The following is a 24,976-nucleotide window of genomic DNA, read 5'->3' as shown; positions in this document are numbered from 1 at the left end:
TGGAGTTTGAATCATGCTACTAGGCTCAAAAGTTCACTCCCCAAGTGGGTTCCGCAGCCTCAGTTCATGAAATGTCATACCTGTAAGGGTGAGAGTCCTCGCCAAGCTGTTCTCCACTTGCAAGTATTACACTGTGGTGCAGGCGCCTTTCCGTTCATACGAGCGCTCCATTCGCCGAGCACTCCAGACCCGCCTTGGCAAGCGGTGGAGCTTTTCCGTGGCCGGACCAGCCACTATATACCAAACACACGAGTTGCCCCAAGAGGAATCGCCACTTATGTTCAGCCAGCAACCTGGGGTGTTAGTGCGGATACCTTCCGTGTGTGGCGATTCCTCTTGGGGCTACTCGTGTGTTTGATATATATATATATATATATATATATATATATATATCGATACACAAAGGGATCCTAAAGCCAAACGAGAGCGCTCCGCAGTGTGTGCTCTGCCCAGGGGTCGGATCCTGACCCTGGAAAATCTTTGTATACAAAAGAGGCGGCACAACCAGGATACTTTTAGGCCTTATTTATTAGACTTCACCCCACCAACGCGTTTCAGCCACAACTGGCCTTGCTCACGGTCGGTTAGTCCCTCCACAGTGTTGCTTTTTATTCTCCCATAGTGAGCCAATTATGAGGCATTATGGGATTTGTAGTTATTCTTAGTGAAATGAAAATTTAAAAACAAAAGAAAGACATTGTGTGCTGTTCAATTGTTACACTTATGTGACTGATAGTCTACTGTGGCTCATTTAAACAAAAACATTTATCGGGTATAGTACCCTAAGTCTCTAGTTGATAGTTCTTTTGAAATTCCAGGGTATAGTACCCATTTCATTTCCAGAACATTTCACTCCAGATGAATGTGCAGATCCTCTCCGAAATTCATCCCTTTCGGATGCTTCGTTCTGAGCTTGATTATCATCCTTGATTCGATTTGACGAAGTTTGCGGACTGTATCTCCGCCTCTTTCCAATTTGTCAAGCATTTTCACACCATAGAACTGCATTTGTCTCCAGTCTCCATTTTGACACAAACTCATGTGTTTAGCTGTGGCATATTGCATATTTGAGTTTTTCACCGCTCGGATATGTTCTAAAATACGTTTTTTTAGCATGCAGGTTGTGCATCCCACATATTTCATCCCACATTTACATTCCACAATGTATATCACATTTTTGGAAGAACACGTGATCTGTTGGTCAATTTTCATTATTTTTCCATCTGGTTCTTGAATTGTTTTCATGCTTTTGCCGATTTTACATGCTTTGCATGAATTACATGGTTGGAAACCTTTACGCTGATTCTGTAACCAGTTTGATTTCTGTTTTTCTTGAAAATAACTCCTGACCAATAAGTCCTTCAGGGATGTATTCTTTTTGTAGGTTATTAGCGGTGCTTCACCGAGGGTGGTTCCAATGTCAGGGTCCCCTGACAGAAGGTGCCAGTATTTTTTCATGATACGAGCAATATTTCCACTCTCTTTGCTAAATGTCCTTATGAATCTTGGAGAGACACTAATTTCAGTTTTTTTATTCTGCTCTATTAGTGTTTGAGTTCTGGTTTTCAAATCGATTTTTCTTTTGCATTTGTTTAGCACTCTTTCCTTGTATCCTCTTGATCTGAACCTGCATTTACTTTCCTCTATTACTCTTTCAGCATCTTCTGGTACTGAGCAGTTTCTCTTCAGGCGTGTAAATTCCCCATACGGTATGCTGTCAAGAAGGGATTTGGGATGAAAACTGGTCCCATGCAACACACTATTTGTTGCTGTTTTCTTCCAAAATAGTGTGGATTCAAGTCTGTCATTAGACACGTATATCTTAGTGTCTAAAAAGTCTATTTCTTGAGTGCTGGTGTTGCAAGTGAATTGTAGACCCAATTCATTTTCATTTAATTTGTTGAAATAGCTTTGGAACTGGATATCTGTCCCATGCCAAATAACAAACAGGTCGTTCCACGCTATAGTTTTCTCCCACCATCCCATGGTGATATTTGCATAATGGGCATTTCTCTATCTCCCAATTATGCAAATATCACCATGGGATGGTGGGAGAAAACTATAGCGTGGAACCAGGACAATCAACAAGATCTAGACCGAATAATATTATGGATGCGTTATATAGACGACCTGTTTGTTATTTGGCATGGGAAACTGCTCAGTACCAGAAGATGCTGAAAGAGTAATAGAGGAAAGTAAATGCAGGTTCAGATCAAGAGGATACAAGGAAAGAGTGCTAAACAAATGCAAAAGAAAAATCGATTTGAAAACCAGAACTCAAACACTAATAGAGCAGAATAAAAAAACTGAAATTAGTGTCTCTCCAAGATTCATAACGACATTTAGCAAAGAGAGTGGAAATATTGCTCGTATCATGAAAAAATACTGGCACCTTCTGTCAGGGGACCCTGACATTGGAACCACCCTCGGTGAAGCACCGCTAATAACCTACAAAAAGAATACATCCCTGAAGGACTTATTGGTCAGGAGTTATTTTCAAGAAAAACAGAAATCAAACTGGTTACAGAATCAGCGTAAAGGTTTCCAACCATGTAATTCATTTAAAGCATGTAAAATCGGCAAAAGCATGAAAACAATTCAAGAACCAGATGGAAAAATAATGAAAATTGACCAACAGATCACGTGTTCTTCCAAAAATGTGATATACATTGTTGAATGTAAATGTGGGATGAAATATGTGGGATGCACAACCTGCATGCTAAAAAAACGGATTTTAGAACATATCCGAGCGGTGAAAAACTCAAATATGCAATATGCCACAGCTAAATACATGAGTTTGTGTCAAAATGGAGACTGGAGACAAATGCAGTTCTATGGTGTGAAAATACTTGACAAATTGGAAAGAGGCGGAGATACAGTCCTCAAACTTCGTCAAATCGAATCAAGGATGATAATCAAGCTCAGAACGAAGCATCCGAAAGGGATGAATTTCGGAGAGGATCTGCACATTCATCTGGAGGGAAATGTTCTGGAAATGAAATGGGTACTATACCCTGGAATTTCAAAAGAACTATCAACTAGAGACTTAGGGTACTATACCCGATAAATGTTTTTGTTTAAATGAGCCACAGTAGACTATCAGTCACATAAGTGTAACAATTGAACAGCACACAAAGTCTTTCTTTTGTTTTTAAATTTTCATTTCACTAAGAATAACTACAAATCCCGTAATGCCTCATAATTGGCTCACTATGGGAGAATAAAAAGCAACACTGTGGAGGGACTAACCGACCGTGAGCAAGGCCAGTTGTGGCTGAAACACGTTGGTGGGGTGAAGTCTAATAAATAAGGCTTAAAAGTATCCTGGTTGTGCCGCCTCTTTTGTATACAAATATATATATATATATATATATATATATATATATATATATATATATATATATATATATATATATATATATATATATATATATATATATATATATATATATATACTACCTACCTGGCGGTCGCCAGTAGGTGGTTATAGTTAGGATTTTTTTCAATGCAAAATCTCAAAATTCTATTTGGAATAACTTTGGCGCCGGTTGACGAATCTGCCTGAAAACTTCCTCAAATTTGTCTCGCAGAGCTCCGGTCCTTCCTTGAAAGTTTCGGGGGGATTCGTCAAGCGGGGGCCGAGATAAAAGGGGGGTCCCAAAACGTGTTTTCCCCATGTTAATTTCTATAGGGCGGGCGAACTCACTTTTAGCCCGAACGGCTGAATGGATTACCACCAAACTTGGCAAAATTGTAGGGACTGGTAGCCCGATGTGCCTTTGCTATGTCTCCAGATATGTGCTCCAGTTGATTTTGAGTAATTTAGGTTCAAAAAAATATATATATCTATGGCAGCGCCCCGGTACGCGCACCGGGGAGCGCTCCGGGCGTGACACGCGAGGTGCGCACAGAAAGCTGATTGGCTCTCGGGTGCCTGTAAACATTCGAAACAGTCCGGAGAGGCCGCCATCTTTTGTCTCGGTAGGATCGAGACACAAGAGGTGGAAAAAAAAGGGGGAAATGACCATAAGGGGGCAGGGATAGACCCCCCCTGACACCCTAGGTTTGATGTGGGGGCCATAAAAGGGCCCAGCGGGGCAAAAAAAATATTTTTTTTGATTTGCGCAGGGGGAGCGCCCGGTACGCGCACCGGGGAGCGGACCATGGGGAAAAAAGAATGACAGAGTTTTTAAAAATGTAGCCTTTTTTTATAAATTGGAGGTAGTTCTAAAAAGAACTGTTTTTTTTCTTCTTTTTGTTGTTTTATATTTTTTTATTGTTTTTTTGAACATTTTTAACTCTTTTGGGGTTTTCTGAACAGTTTTATATTTTTTTTGTATTTTTCATGGGGAGAAACGAAAAAACAGGGAATTGAAAATGGCTCAACTGGAGCAAAAAAAAAGAAAGAAAAGAAATAATTAGGGTTTATTGGGGCATTTATGGTTGTCCCCAGCAAGGACGATGAGCTTTACGCTCTGTTCTCCGTAGGAGATGGTCTTCCCACAATATTTACAGGTTATACGGAAATCCGCAAACCGTGGCTGAATGCAAGGCATCGTCTCTCTTGCCTCTTGTCCCGACGGAGTGCGTTGCTTTCTTTTCGAGGTGGTGCTTGTAGTTTGGGGAGGGTTTCTGGCCAGTTCCCTCATCTCTGCACCAGAATAGTTTATTGGATGCTTGCGCTGCATGTGGCGAATCATTGTGTTGTTTCCGAATGAATATTTTTTATTCGGGTTCCCCCTAGAAAGTTCCATGTCACAGATTAGACAAGTCATCTTGGCTGCATTTACTTTTTTCTTCCCCTCTGGGATCGAAAAAAACTCCCATATAATGTGTGGTCTTGGCTGGTATGGGGTATTGTGTTCTTCAAGCCATCTTCTCCTCCCCTCCTCCTCCTCCTCCTCCTCCTCTTGTTGACCACCAATGTAATCTTGAGGTGGTCCTCTTGGTGGTTGTGGTGGTGGTGCAGATGCACCAGCTGCTGCTGCTACTGAAGCCATTATATAGATCAAAAAGGTACAGAGAGGTACAATCAGATCTTCCTCAGTCAAAGGACAAAGTCAGAATAAGGAAAAAAGGTGGGGTCTTTCATCATTTGGAAAAAAAAAGGCCTGAACCAATGAGAAGTGTTATTTTCAGGTCACAAGACCAGGGATTTCATCATTATGAAACTAAAACTGTTTTGCACCAATTAAAAGTGTTATTTTCAGGTCACATGACCGACGCGCTTACGCGACGCGCCCCCGGGCGCGCCCCGGGTCGTGTCGCGTAAGCGCGTCGGATGTTTACGTTGCACGAGCGTATTCGCTCGAGTGCTCCTGGGTGCGCTTATGCCGTGCGTATCACGCGGACGCGGCTACGCGATACGTCACGATTATGTTTTCGTTCGCGACATTGGAGCTAACGGGACGCTTTCCGTTTCGCGCACCGGGGAGCTTCAAACGACTACGCTCTCCGTATCGCTCACCGGGGCTCGCCCTGGGAGCGCTCCAGGGTCAAAAATAAAAAATACAAAAATTTAAAAAAATTGTTTAAAATACAAATAAAATATAGGATTCAATCATTTTCAAAAATATTACATTTCATAGCTATAGACATTTGCTATTAACCAAATTTTGAAATTCAAAGAAAAAAACATAGGTTTGGGGCCTTATATATAGTTAGGAATTAGCATTTAAAAAACCTATGAAATTCACTGAAAAAACCATAGGTTTCAGGTCATATATAGTTAGGTATTAGCATTTAAAAAAACGTGCAAATTCACTGAAAAACCATAGGTTTCAGGTCATATATAGTTATGAATTAGCATTTAAAAAACCATTGAAATTGCTCCTATATTGTTAGTGTACTAACTATATTTCGCACACCCGCAATCCACTGCTGATGATGTCACATATTACATCTTTCATGACATGGTCAGTGACATCACTGATGACATCACTGATGACATCTCAAATGACATCACTGATGACATCACTGATCACATCATTGATGATATTATTCATGTGATACTACGATGCACCTCTTCACACTCTAATATAACCTTTGATACACCCAGTGTTAAACACAGACTACCATTCTTGAAACCATTGACACACCAATACCAGTTACTACATACGCAAACACTGATTGCTAGGTCTATACACACATCCAATCATTTACCCATAGAATCACTCATTCATTGTTATTGTTATTGTTAGGCGTATTTGTAAAGCGCAACATTCATCCTGCAAGGATATCACGGCGCTGGAAAGAAATAACAGTAAAACCAAGGCAGTAGCCAGGAAGCACATTGATTATTCTGATGTGGGGAATAGTGCGGTTTTTAGTTTTTTCTTGAAGGTGGGGTAGGAATCCGTGAGTCTGAGGTTGATGGGTAGTTCATTCCAACATTTCGCAGCAATGTGAGAAAAAGCACTTCCGCCCATTCTGGATAGCTTAATCCGAGTGGTGGCTGCTTTGGCTGAGGCTTGTGAACGTAAGTTCCGCGCTGGGGCATAGAACTTAATTCTATTTCGTAAAATGTAGGGGCCAGTATTGTGAATTGTTTTATAGGCAATACATAGCATTTTGAACGTGGCTCTTTGTCTCATGGGCAGCCAGTGTAAGGCTCTCAGACAGCTTGTGGCTGAATCGTACTTTTTCTTATTGCAGACAGCTTTTGCTGCGGCATTCTGGACCAGCTGTAGTCTTCTAAATAAGTAGTCCGACATACCTACAAATAGTGAGTTGCCATAATCCAGCCTGCTCACTAGTAACGACTGGACTAGGATCTGTCTGCATTCAAGTGGGATCCAGGGGAAGACCCTTTTCAACCTTTTTAACATGGCAAATCCTTTGCCACATATTAAGGAGACATGGCTTTTCATTGATAGAGTGGTGTCCATCTGAATTCCTAAATTTCTAGCAGATGATGTAGGGATTGGTGGAGAACCTAAGGAAGTTGGCCACCAGGTGTTATCCCAGAGCTGTTTGGCCCCACCAAAGAGTAGAATTTCTGATTTGTCAGCGTTCAGTTTTAAATAATGGCCATGCATCCAGTTGGATAGCTCTGACAGGCAGTTGTGTAGTCTACTTTTGGCATCGTTATCTCCATTTAGGGTAACCATCAGCTGAGTATCGTCAGCGTAGGAGCAGATATTAATGCCCCATTTCTTGCCAATCGACGCCAAAGAGGAGACATATACATTGAACAATGTTGGGCTCAATGTAGCTCCTTGGGGGACTCCATATTTAATCTTACGGGAGGTGGAGGTAAAGTTGCCTAAACAAATAGACTGGGATCTGTTTGATAGAAAGGACTCCAGCCAGTTTAGGGCTTTACCTTGAATTCCTTTTGCGGCAAGTATGTGAATTAACAGTTTATGGGACACGGTATCGAATGTGCTGATAAATCGAGAAGTATCAGGGCAACCGTTTTGCCTTTATCGACCTGCATACGAATGTCGTCCATTACGGCCAGTAGCGTTGTTTCTGTGCTGTTATTAGATCTGAAACCTGTTTGGGAGACGTGAGGAGTTTGTTGGTTTCTAAATAACTTGACAGTTGTTTTGTTACCAGTCTTTCTAAAACCTTCAATAGAAAGGGGAGCTGTGAGATGGGGCGGTAGTTGGCTGGGTCATTTATATCCGCGCCCGCCTTTTTTAGTAATGGAATTACTGCCGATTTTTTCCAAACTTTGGGAAAAACAGCTTGCTCCAGAGACTGGTTAAGAACTTTTGTAACTGCGGGGCCAATTATGGGAGTCAGTTGAGAAAAAATAAAGTGTGGGCACACATCCCATGGTGAGCCAGATTTAATTTCTGACATGGCTTTAGTGACCTCGTCTTCTGAAAATGGGCCAAAGGTAGAGCAGCTGGTTTGCAAAGTAGGGTCAGTCCGATACTCCACAGAGGCCTGGGCGTTGTTTGTGAAAGAGGCATATATTTTGTCATTTTTATTACAAAAAAAGTCACTAATTTTTGTGCAGTTCTCTTGTGATGGTGTCAAGTTGGATGTAAGGCTAGGAGGATTACAAAGTTCTTTTACAATTTTAAAAAGCTCCTTGGACGAATTTTTATTCTCTAGAATTTTTTGAGAAAGGTAGTCTTTCCTTGCTTTGCGTATGGCAGTATGGTATATTTTCAACTGATGTTTGTAAGATGTTCTATCTTCGGCGTTTCTACTAATTCTCCATTTGTGCTCCAGAGAGGTGCATTTTCTTTTTTCAATTTTTAGGTCTGGGCCATACCATTTCTCAGAGGTTTTTGATTTTAATCGATTGGTTACGCGAGTCCGTGAACAGTGGTCAAGTGCTATCTCTATGTTTTCTCGTAAGAGGCAAATTTCTTCTTCGCATGTCATTTCAGGACTAGAAAAAAAGGAAAAATCTTCCTTGAACTTTTCCAAGGAGAATTTGCTCCAACATTTAGTGGAGTTAGCCGACTGGGCTAGCGATCTGTTCGTTTTTGAAGGTAGGTTTAAGGTAAAATCTATCCTATAGTGGTCCGTCCATGTCAAAGGAGTTATATTCGTGATGTTGGTCTTCGATATATTTGTAAATATGAGATCTAGCATGTGCCCCGCTCTGTGTGTGGGGCGAGCTATTATCTGTGATAGTTGTAAGATTTCCATATCTGTGGCAAGTTGTTTAGTTAGGAAATTATCAGCTAAATCGAAATGAACATTGAAGTCTCCAATGACTATAATGTTTTTATGGTTAAGGCAGAATGGAAGGATTTGTTCGAGGAGTTGAGTGCTAAAGTCAGCTGTACTGTTTGGGGGATTGTAGATGATTGCACATCCGAGGATAACATGAGTATTGATGGAGATGGAGATGATTAGCACGTCGTGTTTGCCTAGTTGAGTGACTCTTTCTTGGCAACATGAAAAACTATCTTTAAATATCATGGCCACTCCGCCTCCTCTCTTAATTTGTCGATTTAGATTAATGATTTTGTACCCAATAGGTAGGGCTGCGGTAATATCCGGGGTATTGTGCTCACCGAGCCAAGTCTCCGAAATGAAGGCAAAATCGGGTCTGCTATCCTGTAACATGTCCCATATTTCAGTGGAGTGTTTGGGGAGGGACCTAGCATTGACATAAACACATGTGTAGTCCTGTGTAGGTGTGACTTCCGATAAGGGTGGCTCCAAGTGGTTACAATTCCATCGACAATGACGGCAGCTAAAGGGGCCCATGGTGTAGGAGGGTCCAACTTTGGCACAAAGGGAGGTTGTTAGAGGAGTATTTAACATAAGCAGCTCACCACGCGAGTATACCAGCGGAGGTTTGCCTGGTCTATCTGTAGTTAGGGAGACAGGGGTTGTGGCCCCTGGTCCCGGCCGGTCGCAGACGGGCTCGCCTTTGGCGAGCCTTCGGCGCGCATTCGTCGCGCCCGCTGCGCTCGTCCGCTGCACTTCCTATAAGGACACATCTTTTATATGAGGAATAGATGGAGGGGTGTGTCTCTAGGCAGGGGGCGTGGCCTTCAATCGGCCAATGGCGTTCCCGTTAGTGCTCCAGTCAACCGCCCGCGTCAGCTGTCAGAGCGCTGAGCGCCGAGCGAAGGCAATGCTCGTAATTTTAAAAATAGTCAGAGTCACAATTTATGTACAATTTTAAAACATAACAGAGGATCCTACTCCCGGCTGTGCCTCAGGAGATGCTGCAATTCCAAGCGCAGCGCTCGTGATCAGCGCGCGCTTTTGAATGCAGAGGGGCGTGTCTCTAGGCAGGGGGCGTGGCCTTCAATCGGCCATTGGCGTTCCCGTTAGTGCTCCAGTCACCCGCCCGCATCAGCTGTCAGAGTGCTGAGCGCCGAGCGAAGGCAATGCTCGTAATTTTAAAAATAGTCAGAGTCACAATTTATGTACAATTTTAAAATATAACAGAGGATCCTACTCCCGGCTGTGCCTCAGGAGATGCTGCAATTCCAAGCTGTCACTCATCGATACAACACTATCATCTGCACTCAAACACCTATACAGACACTCACACTCTGCCACTCATCCATGGAGTTACTCACACATCTAGTCAGTCATGCAAAGAATCAATCACACTTTCATTTCCTCAACTATACAGTTATACACACAACACCTTACTTATTCAAACATATACTAACACATACTTACTTTGTTATACAATTACTGATACAAGTACACAATGATCCATACAGCCACTCGCACAATCAGGGGCTCTTATATATAGTCATTTATATATGCCAGCTACCCACACACACACTCAGTCTCCCATACAAATACTCGGGCAACCAATCAATAACACATATAGCCACTCATATAGCTACTGATCAACACATGCAGTAGCTTACACAACAACAGACATATGTCCCGATTATGTTTTCGTTCGCGACATTGGCGCTAACGGGACGCTTCCCGGTTCGCGCACCGGGGCGCTTCAGACGACTACGCTCTCCGTAGCGCTCACCGGGGCTCGCCCCGGGAGCGCTCCAGGGTCAAAAATAAAAAATAATTTTTTTAAAAAAAATTGTTCAAAATACAAATAAAATATAGGATTCAATCATTTTCAAAAATATTACATTTCATAGCTATAGACATTTGCTATTAACCAAATTTTGAAATTCAAAGAAAAAACATAGGTTTGGGGCCTTATATATAGTTAGGAATTAGCATTTAAAAAACCTATGAAATTCACTGAAAAAACCATAGGTTTCACACCAGTTATAGTTAGGAATTAGCATTTAAAAAACCTATTAAATTCACAGAAAAAAACATAGGTTTCACACCAGTTATAGTTAGCTGGAAATTTTACTGACATAAAACCATTGAAATTCCCACGTTATAGTTAGTTGGACTCACTATAACTTCCGCGCCTGCAATGCACTGCTGATGACGTCACATATTACATCACTCATGACATGGTCAGTGACATCACTCATGACATCACTGATGACACCATCCTTGTGACAGAGTCAGAGACCTCCTTTCAGTGTAATGTAACCCTTGATACACATCCACTCATTCACCAATAGTTCTATATAGTCACTCATACATATACTCACTCATCATATGTAGTGATACACCTATACATCCTGTTACACACCAACAGTCACCCAAAAGTTACTCACACACATAATCACACAAGCAAATAAACTATTGAACATCCATTTATTTGCATATACAGCTATACACATGAGAGAGCGTAAATTTGAAGAAAATTCTGTAGGGGTGCATCATATCCATGAGTAGTCAGCACCCACATATATAAAGGACTTATTAGTTGTGTTTTGATGTAACGTAGGGCTAAGAACTAATGTGTTAAAAGTTAGTAACCTAGAAATGTCGTTTGTAGTGAAGAATTACACCAATCAAAGAAATGCTTGATAGTTTACCAGAGTGTTTTAGATCTGCTTTATTAAATTCACAGTTATACCTAGACGTGGTAAAATGTTTAAATTGAAGAAATGTGTTTGCTTTAATGATGAAGACCTAAAGAATGGAATGTTTTCTTGTTAGCGTGATTAGCACACATATCGTGCAGAGGCCTAGTTCTTGAAATTCGTGTAGGCCAGATTGAAAATGCTTTGCTTAACATTTTAATCGTAGAAATTTTTTTTGAAGTCTGCTTCTAGTTAAAGGTTAACTGCAACATTTGAAATGTGAGTCTATTCATATGCGTTCCTTTGCAGGCGTCAGACTAAGCAGATAGTGAAGAAGGGCCCATTGTGTATGAATGTTAAAATGGTAGACCTAGACATGGAGGAGTGACTGAGGAATTTAGGGAAGCAACCAGAAGCGAAGAAGAGTCTGGGACCCAAGGAGGCTCTAACAACACAGGATGGAGTGGTGCCATACTGGAAATTTCCAAAATTCAACACCTTCGAGAGGGCGTACCTCTGGGCGTGTCGTCCGCATTGTAGGGTTTTGTATTAGGGACAGCACCCCGAGGGTGGAAGTAGAGCAGATGAACTGAGAGTCAGAGAGAGTGGTTGTCAGGCAGAGAGCTTAGCTATGGCTGAGTAACCTGAAGATCGAGATTGGAGGAAAGTGAGTGAACTTCTTTGGAAGTCACACCCGCTGACACCTTTTTGATAGGTTGGGTACTGTTGAGTAGGGATGTCACTTAGTGCAGTGTAGGGACAGATTAACCTGGCTTTTATTCTTTTTCAAATGCATACTAAAACCCAGGTGATAGCAATCCTTGTTAGCCTGATGATTTTGGAACGAATCCTTGTACTGTTCCTATGTCGATTGAGACTCTTCCGTAGGATTATGTTTGTATTAGTGCCTGTTTATCTCCTGAATCTTTTGCTGAGATGTTTATACATCCAACTGTCTTTGGCTTTGTAATACATTTTTGAACTTAGTCCTTAGTCGGTGGTTCTTTGGGGAAAATTGATGGGAGCCAACTGAAATTGATTTATGGTTTGTTTAAATAGATTGCCTATTTCACTCTATGACAGGTACAAAGGTCTAGTCGACCTGTGACGGGATTCTATAGAATACTATGCAAATTCTAGAGTAATAATCCCGCCTTTCCAGTTGGTAGCAGAGCTGGATGGTTATCTTCTGGAGTGAGGGTAATCTAGGGTAGGTTAAGATTTCCCCAAGGCCCATAGACATCTGGAGATGAGCGTCCAGAGGACCGCAGAAAGAGGACGGCGTTCCATGGAAAATGATGGAAAGTAACAGTGCTGCAGGAAGCAGCAGCTCGTAAGAGAGTGAGTATGAAAAGGGTCATGCGTGTTAGATTGCGGTGTGCATTGTGTTGTTGAATTGTATTGTCTTGCGGAGTTGAGTGCCTGTAGTGTGAAAGGAGATCAGGTTGTGAGTGCGCGCAACCGGTGAAAATCTTGAGCTCAAAGAGAGTTTAAGTGGTTCGGGTGTATCGAACGCCCATAGTAATTGTCGACCTTTGTTAAAGGGGGTCATGAGGTACCATTGATCGCCCGCAGGACCGAGATAGGGGGAACGAATGTGTGAGTGTGTGGGTAACGGACGCTGGTCGGAAGTTACCGTGTGTAAGAAACCCATCGGAGGTGATTGTCAGGTCGGTTTGTGGACAGACATTTGCCAGTTTGGTGACAATTACAGTTAGACTGTTGACGTACAGTCAAGGAAGTGGTTGCTTGGTCGGAAGTGATCATTTCCAGTGTATGATTGGGACGCATGCGTGACCGGGAGGCGAGCTGAGAGAGGAGGGGAACTGCTGCAAAGCGGAGGTGAGTGACGTCAGAAAGAGCCGCGCTGGGATAGGACGGTTAGTGTAGAGCCGCGCTGGGATTGGGTGGTTACAGCGAAGCGAGTGACGTCAGAGAGAGCCGCGCTGGGATTGGGCGGTTAGTGTGAAGCAGCGCTGGGATTGGTGGAATGTCATCAGTAAGTAAAAGAGCGCTGTAAACAAAGAAACGTTGTGGATTTCATCATGAAATGTTTTAAAGGGTTGCGAGATTGTTTCAAGGGAGAAAAGAAGTTTGAACCTCGGGGTGGGGAAGAGGCTCCACCCGAGGATACGCCGGCTCATTACATGGCTACGAATGTTGGGTTGCACACCATATTGTGGCTTGAGAACTGGTACAAGATGACAGATGGAAGCGAGGAATTGACCTTTCCTAGATATGGAACGTTTAGATTGGAGGTGTTGTCCCAGTTAAAAGCGACTATGGCTGCTTTGCGGCCTTTGCCTAGACCAACGCAGTTTGAAGCACTAAATGCATGGATCAGGGCAGCCTATGAAAAGAACAGAGACAGGTGACAGGAAAGAGTGAAGAGATCAGTTAGGGCGGTTCAGGATGCGAGATGGGATGCACTGGCTAAGAGGTGGAGGGTGCAGACCATTGAAGGAGACAGGCTCTATCCATTGTTGGAGAGTGTAGGGGATGCACAGAGAAAGAACACAGAGGATGACGATAGTGAGACAGACGACAGCCTGATAGAGAGACTGTTGTCGGAGAGACCACCTCCATATAATCCTGAGATAGTGGGGAGGCAAGCACCAGCAATGGGCAGGGAAGCATCTGTCGGGGATGGTGGTGTCCTAATGGAGAGTGGCCTGGGCCCAGTAGGGGACAGGTCCGGCTCGGGGGAGGAAGAGAGGGCACCTCAGCATTCTCCCGAGACGAGAGTAGTGGGAAGATTTACGGTACAGAAGGTACGCAGTGAAGAGGGGGTCAGCTCTCAGAGACTACCAGACGCTCTTACGGTACCTGTCACCATAGGTCCCATAGTATCAGTATACAATCCAGAACATACGCAAAGCGAGAGTCTGCCACAAACAGATAGGGAGAGAAGCATCAGTGAAGGGAGGAGTAATGTGGCGGACGGGTGGAGCCAACTGCCAAGGCCCATAGAAAGGAGCACACCTTTGGCTGCATCGGCAGACTCAACTGGAGAACAGGGGGGTTTGAGAGGACCGATGGATCTGAGAGGACCACGACCAAGGTCGATGAGGGAATTAAGGCCAGATTTGAGAGGCTGCAAGATAGTCAATATCGGAGCTTGAGAGCGTTGGAGATGCTCAAGCGGGGGAAAGTAGCCACAAGTTCTGTTTAGTTCGGTTCCTACCCTGAGTGATGTTGGGGTTGGTGGTGATGACACAGGTCATCAAAGGGGGGAACTGAGAGAGCGTACATTTGAATATAATTCTGTAGGGGTGCATCATATCCACGAGTAGTCAGCACCCACATATATAAAGGACTTATCAGTTGTGTTTTGATGTAACGTAGGGCTAAGAACTAACGTGTTAAAAGTGATTAGAGCAACGTAAAGTGTTCAAAAGCATTAATGCCATAGTAACCTAGAAATGTCATTTGCAGTGAAGAATTACACCAATCAAAGAAATGCTTGATAGTTTACTAGAGTGTTTCAGATCTGCTTTATAAAATTCACAGTTATACCTAGACGTGGTAAAATGTTTAAATTGAAGAAATGCGTTTGCTTTAATGATGAAGACCTAAAGAATGAAATGTTTTCTTGTTAGCGTGATTAGCACACATAACGTGCAGAGGCCTAGTTCTTGAAATTCGTGTAGGCCAGATTGAAAATGCTTTGCTTAACATTTTAATCGTAGAAATGTTTTTTGAAGTCTGCTTCTAGTTAAAGGTTAACTGCAACATTTGAAATGTGAGTCTATTCATATGCGTTCCTTTGCAGGCGTCAGACTAAGCAGATAGTGAAGAAGGGCCCATTCTGTATGAATGTTAAAATGGTAGACCTAGACATGGAGGAGTGACTGAGGAATTTAGGGAAGCAACCAGAAGCAAAGAAGAGTCTGGGACCCAAGGACGCTCTAACGGACAAGGATGGAGTGGTGCCATACTGGAAATTTCCAAAAGTCAACACCTTCGAGAGGGCGTACCTCTGGGCGTGTCGTCCGCATTGTGGGGTTTTGTATTAGGGACAGCACCCCGAGGGTGGAAGTAGAGCAGATGGACTGAGAGTCAGAGAGAGCGGTTGTCAGGCAGAGAGCTTAGCTATGACTGAGTAACCTGAAGATCGAGATTGGAGGAAAGTGAGTGAACTTCTTTGGAAGTCACCACGGCTGACACCTTTTTGATAGGTTGGGTACTGTTGAGTAGGGATGTCACTTAGTGCAGTGTAGGGACAGATTAACCTGGCTTTTATTCTTTTTCAAATGCATACTAAAACTCAGGTGATAGCAATCCTTGTTAGCCTGATGACTTTGGAACTAATCCTTGTACTGTTCCTATGTCGATTGAGACTCTTCCGTAGGATTATGTTTGTATTAGTGCCTGTTTATCTCCTGAATCTTTTGCTGAGATGTTTATACATCCAACTGTCTTTGGCTTTGTAATACATTTTTGAACTTAGTCCTTAGTCGGTGGTTCTTTGGGGAAAATTGATGGGAGCCAACTGAAATTGATTTATGGTTTGTTTAAATAGATTGCCTATTTCACTCTATGACAGGTACAAAGGTCTAGTCGACCTGTGACGGGATTCTGGAGAATACTATGCAAATTATAGAGTAATAATCCAGCCTTTCCACACACACTACCACCTTACTTCTAAGTAAACTTACACATACTAACTCTCTTAAACAATCACTTATAGAAACACATACTTATTTAAACAGGAACTCTTACAATCTCTCACTCTCACATATACTCACTTATATACATCAATACTCACATATACTAGATTAAAACATATGTAGTTACTGATAAAGACACTAGTGAGACAGTCATTCACTCACAAACACACACATGTACACACACATCCACCCATACAGGCCTGCAAATATGCTGTCTTAAAAACACATAGAAACAGTGAGTCAGTCATTGATGCATCTATGTGTTAAGTAACACCCCCACCAAACCATACAGACACTCATACTGATACTAAAAAAAACATCTAATAACCCATATACAAACACATGTAGCTACTCACTAACCCATGCAGCCACTTATATACAAAGTGAACCACTGATACAAACATTTAAATATTTAAACAATACTCGCTAACAATAAGCCAGTTAACCAATCACTTTTTTTTTTTTAAAACATCCATTAAAACACTTATTTAAACATGTATTCTTCCATCGTCCTTTTTCATATACATATATAAAACATATTTATATTTCAGAAAGACACACATTCACTGGAAGGTGTCATCAATGATGTCATGAGTGATGTCACTGACCATGTCATGAGTGATGTAATATGTGACGTCATCAGCAGTGCATTGCAGGAGCGGAAGTTATAGTGAGTCCAACTAACTATAACATGGGAATTTCAATGGTTTTATGTCAGTAAAATTCCCAGCTAACTATAACTGGTGTGAAACCTATGTTTTTTTCTGTGAATTTAATAGGTTTTTTAAATGCTAATTCCTAACTATAACTGGTGTGAAACCTATGGTTTTTTCAGTGAATATATATATATATATATATATATATATATATATATATATATATATATATATATATATATATATATATATATATTATATCACAAACTCGTACTGTGCATTCCCTAACTTAAGTGTCTAGGGTGTGTGTGTGTTCCGCGAAGAATCCTCCATTACATGATCCAATCCCGTTACCTGAAGGGAAAGTATTTAGGTCCCACTCTTGGTCACAAGTTGGACATCCCTCTTTGCAGAGGGATCAGCAAGCAGCTGGGCTGAGGTTTCAGTGTGTAGTGACCTCGCAATGACAGCAAGTGCTCCTCTGCCTAAAACCCAGAAATGTTTATTTATAACAAAATACATCCTTGCTCGAGCCGAGATTTTAGTCAGGCCGCCATTGTTTATGTTCTATAGATAGCTGCGTTGCCCCATGGACGAAGAACTAACAACCACATTTGCACAATGTGTGTTCAGACCTTGTACAGGATGTTCAAGGTTTTGTGATAGTGTTCTTGTGAAGTGGAATTCATAAGCAAGTGTAGTTTCATGGAAACTAATCTGCACTGTCATGCATGCATATTTGTGTCAAGAGTCATTGTGTGAATGAGAAGGCAATTTAGGAGAAACGTGTGCATATTAAAATGGCAGTGTTTCCCACTGGGCCTAACCGGGACACAAGGCAATCTCACCCCTCAGCCCTGCAGTCCACTGCTTTTTAGTTGGGAACTTTGAGATTCACATCCATGATATCAAACATGATGCAAAAAACAAAAAAACAGACAACAACAATGAGGATGTAAAAACAAGTTTTGTTCTTGATGATTACATTCTCCACTTTTTCAGAAACATTACAGCAAACAGTTAATCAGAAATAAAGACATGGTAAATATTCTTTTTGAACATTAAACCAATAGATAAAAGAATGAATTAAATACTTCTTGGCTTCATCAGCTGCCTCGATGAGTCGCCGGGACGTTGCCAGAAGAAGTGCAACAGTGAGCTCAGCTACTGCCTCAGTCAACACATCTGGCGTGTATCCCACCCGGATTCCTCTGCGTGGAGGGGGAAAGGAAGCAAATTTAAATGCTAATGCATGCACATTTCTACGATGAAAGTATTCAAGCTGAGAGAATCCTCAAATTTCATGGTTTTGTGCAACATTTGCAAGGGAAGGGTAAGGTAAAATGGTGAGCGTTTTGCAAACCATTATAGAAACAGAGATATGTCAGGAGAGCCCCCCACAATATGGCATAATATTATGAAATCTATTTTGTCTTATTTTAGCTCACCTATTTAAGGACCAAAAATTCAAAAAGGACTTAAAGATTCATCTCTTCAAGGACATTTTCAACAAATGTTTCTCTGCCGGACAATGGTACCATCTTTTAAACCTCATTTCTGTTTTTGTGTTATAACGTAACTCCCTCCCACTCTTCCTCTCGTTGACGCAGTTACTAAAATGCTATAGATAGCAGAAGTGATGGCGCGCATCTTTTACCCTTAAATGACATCACAGGCTTGCCTTTTTCCCCTCTTATAGCCCCTCAGCCTCCTATAGGGTGAGGCATGACTCGCGGGTGGGTGGTGTGGGGTGGGGTCGCGCAGGAACAGGAAACCTCCTTCACCTCCCCTAAGCCAATCACAACGCTGCAATGATAGTGTTGTGATTGGTCAAGATGGCTCCCAGGTGCCGATGGGGAGGCCATTTTCTCCATGTAGGCTCCATTCCTTCCCTGCCCTAGAGCAGAACCCACCAACTCTGCCTGCTCCCAACCAAACCCTTCTGCCTTCTCGCAGTGCGAGAAGCAGAAACATAAAATGGTAGCTATAACCATTTTATGTTCCTGCTTCTCACAGTGTGAGAAAGCAGTGGGGCGACACTCCTCCGCCCTAGTGGAGGAACAGCTGTGGAATGCATGTTATAGAAAGTGAAGATGGCCAGGTTACTTTCATTTCAGCTGTTGCATCATGAACCCTGAGAAGAAGGATAGCACAACTCCCGATTTAGGCATGAGACTCAAAATGTTTTCAGCTAAAAATAATGCTATATCAGTTGTCTCCTACTTAAATCAGTCATTTCCACCATTTTTCCTGTGACTCTCCCTTGTACTTGCTTCCAAATTATGTCATGTGTATTGGCTAGGCGAGCAGCTGTGGTACCATAGAGTATGTCTTGCACACACAGTGAACCCAGTTGGCAAAATTAATGTGAAACTGAAGAAATTTAAATGGGCAATAGACTTTTGAAGGAAAATGTGACAAATCAATAGATGATGTGGCGATGGGTGAGTTCAAATGTAAGAGGGCTGCAAAATATTCGGAAAATGTAAATGTGTTGTATTTGTATAGCGCGAACAGTAACCCGTAAGCATCCCGGCGCTTGTACTCCTACCACAAGGGAACCCCTCCTGGCTTTTCCTTGTGAGGTGTCCACTCCTGGGCATCCCATGGTGAAACCAGGCATCCCTTGTGTATCGGGGGCCGTTGTGGAGACTAAGCATGCTATTGCCCAGAGTTGCAGCGTGGGGCCCTTGCTTAGCTCCGGCACTGTGGCGAGAACATCCGGTCAGAGGAATTTAAGCCCGATCCCGCCGAGGCGGGAATCGAACCCTGGTCCCTGGCCAGCGATCTGCATCAAGGTCTGCCGCTCTAACCATTGAGCCACACTTCTCCACAAGGGAGAGCAGTCATAAAAGGGGCCTTTTTGCTGCAGCTGTCTCAGGTTAGCAGCCAGTGTGTCAATCGCCTGAACGTGAAATCTTGGCTTGCATTCCCAGTGCTGGTCTCTAATCACTGACCATAAGAACTCTGATGTAGACGGATCACATGATCAATCTATATGTATCCTCTCAATTCACTGCCCTAATTATAATCCTTTGCACTAATGTTAAGCTGCTACTGACAAGGAGCCAGAATTTTACATTGCCTTTTGCATTTGTTGATACAAATTCTTGTGGTTGTATGATGGTACAACTCATTCCTGAAGAACGCAAGGCTGTACCACGCGGTCTCTACTATGACCAGGTCTGAACCACGCATGTCTTTACCCTGCAATTTCGTGATAAAGACATGATGGGTAAAGGGACATGCGTGCTAAAGATTGTAACCCGGCCACCTGCCCTGTAAACTGTCCCTAATCCTCCTTCACTGAGCCCTAAAAATGAAACCTACACCCCGAAAATTAACTCAACCCCTGCCACCGGGCCTGAGTCCTAAAAACTGTCCCCATCAATCCTAATGTATCCAACCCCCCCACCCTGAGGTCTAAAATTGCCCACTTGCCTGTAAACTGTCCCTATCCCCCCTGCCCTGCCCTTGGCCCTAAAAATCAACCCCACACCCCAAACATTACAGCGACACAGCCCCGAATTTAGCCCTAAATACTGTCCCCAGCCCTAAAAACTACCCCACCCCAGTAAGCCCTACAAACTGTCCTCTACATCTGCTAAGTACTCTGACCCAGCGCTCCCTGACCTGAGCCCTAAAATTGCTGCCTGCCCTACAAACAACCCGGAGTCCTAAAACCTAGCCCCACCCTGAAAGACTAGCCCCTCCACCCCCACCAAAACACGGCCCCAGCCCCTTTTACCTCACTGCATCCTCTCCCAATTCGCAATTGTCCTTCCTCTTCCTGTCTTCCTCTCCCGCCCATCCATTGGCATCTAGAGTGCGCATTGCCTTAACCACACGTATGCGTTGTTGAGGCATATGCGTGGTTAAGGAAAGCGTGGTTTGGCTTGCAGGGAAACGGCACGCGTGGCCAAGCCTGCATTATAAGGCCATTTCCCGAATCTTGTTAGTATGATGTTCTTGACCCGAGACTTAATCTACCCAATATGAGTCAAACACTGTTGATCCACTCTTCCATTTGCATGGAGATAGAGTCTCCAGCAAAATTAGGGTGGCCCGTATGCAAAGGTTAATGGATCTCACATTGTTCTTGGGGGAGAATACAGTATCTTCCCTTCAATATTTTTATAATTTGTATACTTATTGATTTGGTTAATTATTTCTGCAACTTATGGTGAAAATATGTGGTCCTTGGCGGCTGAAGGAAGATCCTCAAGGGGGGTCTAGTCCTTTAGCTGATGCCTGATTGACTATATATTGAAATCATTTTCATAGGAGGCTCCCTGTGTGTACATTCCTGATAGACCCAAGAATGTATTAGACAAATGGCTTCAATTTAAGCTCCCCCTCTGTTAAGTGATGCATAACCAAGCTTTCTGTTCGTCTCTATGCCCTTATATGTAGAAATAAAAATAGTTAACTAAATTGTGTCACTCTTGACATAAAATGCCATGGTAGCCACATTAAGCAGCAAACACTGCTGATTTACTTGCCATGTTTGAAGTTGGGCATCACAATTCCATTAACTAGCCTCATGCCCTCATCACCTATTAAACATAGACAGTGCAACATGTATACAGCGCTTCTTCTTCCTCTAAGAAAAGAGGTGCCTGTTTTGATTGGAAAACATCGACTCTACATGAATTTGAAATATATGGCTAATAAGCATGGTAGGTGTGTGAGATGAGGGGTTCCATTTCAGACACTGACTTTTCCCTTAAGGGAGGAGATGCTCCTGGCTTTTCTATTCACTTTTTTAAAACACGTGGCCAAAATATTTAATTTCTAACTCTGTTGTGATGGAGAGTTCAATGTTATATTAAAGCAGACAAGAAACAGAGACTCTGCTTGGGAAATGGTGCTTTAAGAGGATGTCCCGTGTTTCCAAATTCAATAGACTAGATGCCATGTACACCACCAAAAGGCACATCACACTTTTTATTTTATCTCAGTGAAAGAGCTACTCCAGGCTTGCATATGAACACTTTGAAAGTGGACTAAGACAATGTCTTATCCTTTCAAAATCTCTAATGGATTATATTACACTGTTGATTCTATCATGCCCACACACAGGTTGTGCCTCGATATTCAGGTACTACAATTCAAAAATGGATTGAGGATTCCTTACAATGTATCGACATCCAGTTGCCTAGATGCCAAAAAGCAATAGCAAGACAGAGAAACTTTACATTCTCATCGCCAAAACTCAATTATTTAAAAGAAAAGGACAAGGCACTCGGGCCACATGTAGGTCGGTCGGTAACGGCCGAAAATTGGTATTTTCGGCCGTTACCGACCGGTATACATGATTTGGCATGTAGGGGCACAATTTTACAGAATCTGTAACTTTACCGATTCGGTAAAGTTACCGATTCTGTAAAATACCGAATCGGTATTTGTACCAATTCGGCAAATCTCAGATGTAGGTGGGACTCTTCTGAGTCCCAAAGGCCCTACAAAATCGATATTTTACCACACAATCCTATACGATACTGTATTCTCCCCCTTAGGGCATGTCTGTGTGCCACATGGCACACATGCCTATTTGTGGGGTGCCAGAGGGTGTCAAAGTGACACCCCCTGCACCCTTGCAAAATTCGGTATTTACCGATTCTGTAAATACAGATTCGGTATTTCCCATTGATTCCTATGGGCTTTGAAGCCCATAGGAATCAATGGGAAATACCGATTCTGTATTTACAGAATCGGTAAATACCGAATGTTACAGAATCGGTATTTCCACATCTGGAAATACCTACATGTCCACCACATTGATTTACCGATTTTCAATTACCGAATCGGTAAAATTCGGTAATTAAAAATCGGTAAATCAATTTTACCTACATCGGGCCCAATTTTTAACTGATGTCAAAAAATCCCACAAAACTAGAGGTGATAAAAAGTTCCTCAATTACCCGAACAAGCTGTTAAAAAACGCCTAAAAAAACCCTTTGAGAGCCGAGAAGTGTTTGCTAGATGCATCCAAACATGAGGAAAGCCTTTAGCTTTCCTGACTCCTACCATTTCCACCAATCCAATTGTATTGGTACCATCCTTCTGAAAGATAATTCTATAACGGTGATTCTCATTGCCAGATATTCTAGATGTTGGCAATTATACGGTGATCTTTACACAGAACGCTTCCTATTTACTCAGATGTACTGATTATGCTAAGTATGTTTTGACTAGGATCTGCATCTTTCACAGATTTTGGCTGAAGACATGGACAAACTCTTAGCACCTAAGCAACAAAAGGCAGTATTGGTGGTCATTAAAATTCTCCCACAGTGCAATGCAGCTGGTGCTAATTGTCTTCCTGTTGATGTCTACCTTATGTCTTTGACTAAGACCCTTGCTCAGGAGCTCAACCAAGTCTTTAAAAATTGCAGCTCTGGGATGGTTACTACCTCAACATTAGCAGCCACCTTTGTACTCTGCCCAATGAACAGGCATTACAAGAACTACTGTGAGTCTTGCAAACCTATTTTCATATAGAAGCAGATGCTAAAATCTACACTAAATGCTCTGCTTAGTGCCTCGAACTGCCTATCCCCAGCGGAATGACCCAACAGGTTTCATGAAGGAAAGGTTTTTTGTGGACAATGGCAGGGATTTTCTGAACATTACTGCATTTCCTTTGATTATTATGACAGTGTTCTTTGAATAGATACCAAGAAGGCCTTTGAAAGAGTCCCCTGTCATTCCCTCTTCCCTATCCTAATGGCACTAGGCTTTAGATGCGAATACCTAGAGATCATAAATGCCACCTATGCTGACCCTTCCCCATGTGTCCTCACTAATGGAACTCCAGCTCCTCACATTCCAATTAAATCCAGCACTAGACAAAGCTGGTCCCATTTCTATTTACTTTAAGTGCAAAGTCCTAAGGCAACTCAAATAACGATAAAAATTCGACAATAATTCATTATAAACTGTCAGAGCAGTGTATTAGAAAAATACAAATTATGTTTTATTTTCTTCAAAACACTATCAAAAGACAGAAAATATGAATAAATCCACATATTCCAATCATATCTACATTCACCCAATCATTCTCATGGCTAAAAACATTCAAATAGACATTAACATGAATAAATAATTCCACAATGGCTGGTCAGCCTACTTCATGAAGATAATGATAACTGAAAAAGCTAAGATCAGCACGATAGACCAACTGTTTTCTAGACAAGCTCTCTTCTATTGCTGTTGTCTTGATCCAGACACCATCTATTTATTTATTTATTTTTCACATTTTTAGAGCGCACTGTTACCCGGAGGTGTCCTGGTGCTAAAATGATTGATCCAGTGTGTGTGGGCAAAGAGCTTAGTGTGTAAAGAGCCAGGTCTTTAGCGCTCTTCTGAAAGATAGAAGGTCCGACGACTGTCTGAGATTGAGTGCTAATCTGTTCCATGTACTGCCACGCCCAGGGAAAGCTCCTACCCCCCCAGCGCGCTTTCCTGACTCTTGGGACTGTTACCAGCGCCTGCTCACCAGATCTTAAGGTTCTTGCAGGCTTGTGCCAATGGAAAAGTAGCTTCATACACCGGAGGACGAGGCCATGCAGTGCCTAGAAGACCACGCAGAGTGCTTTGAAGACTATTCTTTTACGAACTGGCAACCAATGTAGCTTCACCAGATCCTGTGCTACCGAGGCGAACTTAGGGGTGTCAGTGATCAGGCGAGCGGCTGCATTCTGCAGGATCTGAGCTTGTTTAAAAAGCCCTGTTGGGCGTTCAGCATGAGGCTGTTACAGTAATCTAGGCGTGAGAGAACCAGTCCTGTTACCACAGTTTTCCTATGTTCTACCGCCAAAAATGGCAGAACTTTCCGAATGGTTTTAAGGATGTAATGCTTTGTTGAGGATAGTGCATTGATCTGTGGTTTAAAGGACAATGATTCGTCCATAAGTATACCCAAGTTTTTAACCTTCGCCACAGGGGAAGGGAGGGTTCCCATTTCTTCTGGCCACCACCTTGGGGACCAGAAGTTGTCTTTGGAACCGAAGAGTAGCACTTCTGTCTTTGCTGAGTTGAGCTTAAGACAGTTTTGTGCCATCCAGTTACCTACCTCTCGCATACAGCCTCTAAATCTGTCTGCTGTATTGTCTATTTCACCAGGAAGCAGTCACACCACAATCTGCGTGTCATCTGCATATGCTGTGAGATTAAAGCCATAGGATCAAATAACCGGCGCTAGGGTGGAGACGCACACGTTAAAAAGGGTTGGACTCAGGGAAGACCCTTGGGGAACTCCACAAGGGAGCACAAATGGACGTGATTCAAAGTCCCCCAGGGCCACCGT

The 24,976-nt window shown here is 42.6% G+C and overlaps 1 protein-coding gene across 3 annotated transcripts in view; it reads right to left on the bottom strand.

The window, feature by feature from the left end:
* Positions 1-24,976, bottom strand: part of LOC147727677 (glyoxylate reductase/hydroxypyruvate reductase-like) — a 311,029-nt gene that overhangs the window by 127,327 nt on the left and 158,726 nt on the right. For 2 of the 3 annotated variants that reach the window (XM_086961680.1, XM_086961681.1), the window contains exon 4: positions 17,760-17,876. The exons of the other annotated variant lie outside the window; for it this stretch is intronic. In XM_086961680.1, coding sequence (XP_086817806.1) covers positions 17,760-17,876 — 117 coding nt within the window. The remainder of the gene's footprint in view (positions 1-17,759; positions 17,877-24,976) is intronic. 3 annotated transcript variants of the gene reach the window in all.

Source organism: Lissotriton vulgaris, chromosome 3_1 (assembly GCF_964263255.1).
Source record: "Lissotriton vulgaris chromosome 3_1, aLisVul1.2, whole genome shotgun sequence".
Lineage (NCBI taxonomy): Eukaryota > Metazoa > Chordata > Amphibia > Caudata > Salamandridae > Lissotriton > Lissotriton vulgaris.
The sequence above is the reverse complement of the archived record's forward strand: the minus strand, read 5'-3'. Positions and strand labels throughout refer to the sequence as shown.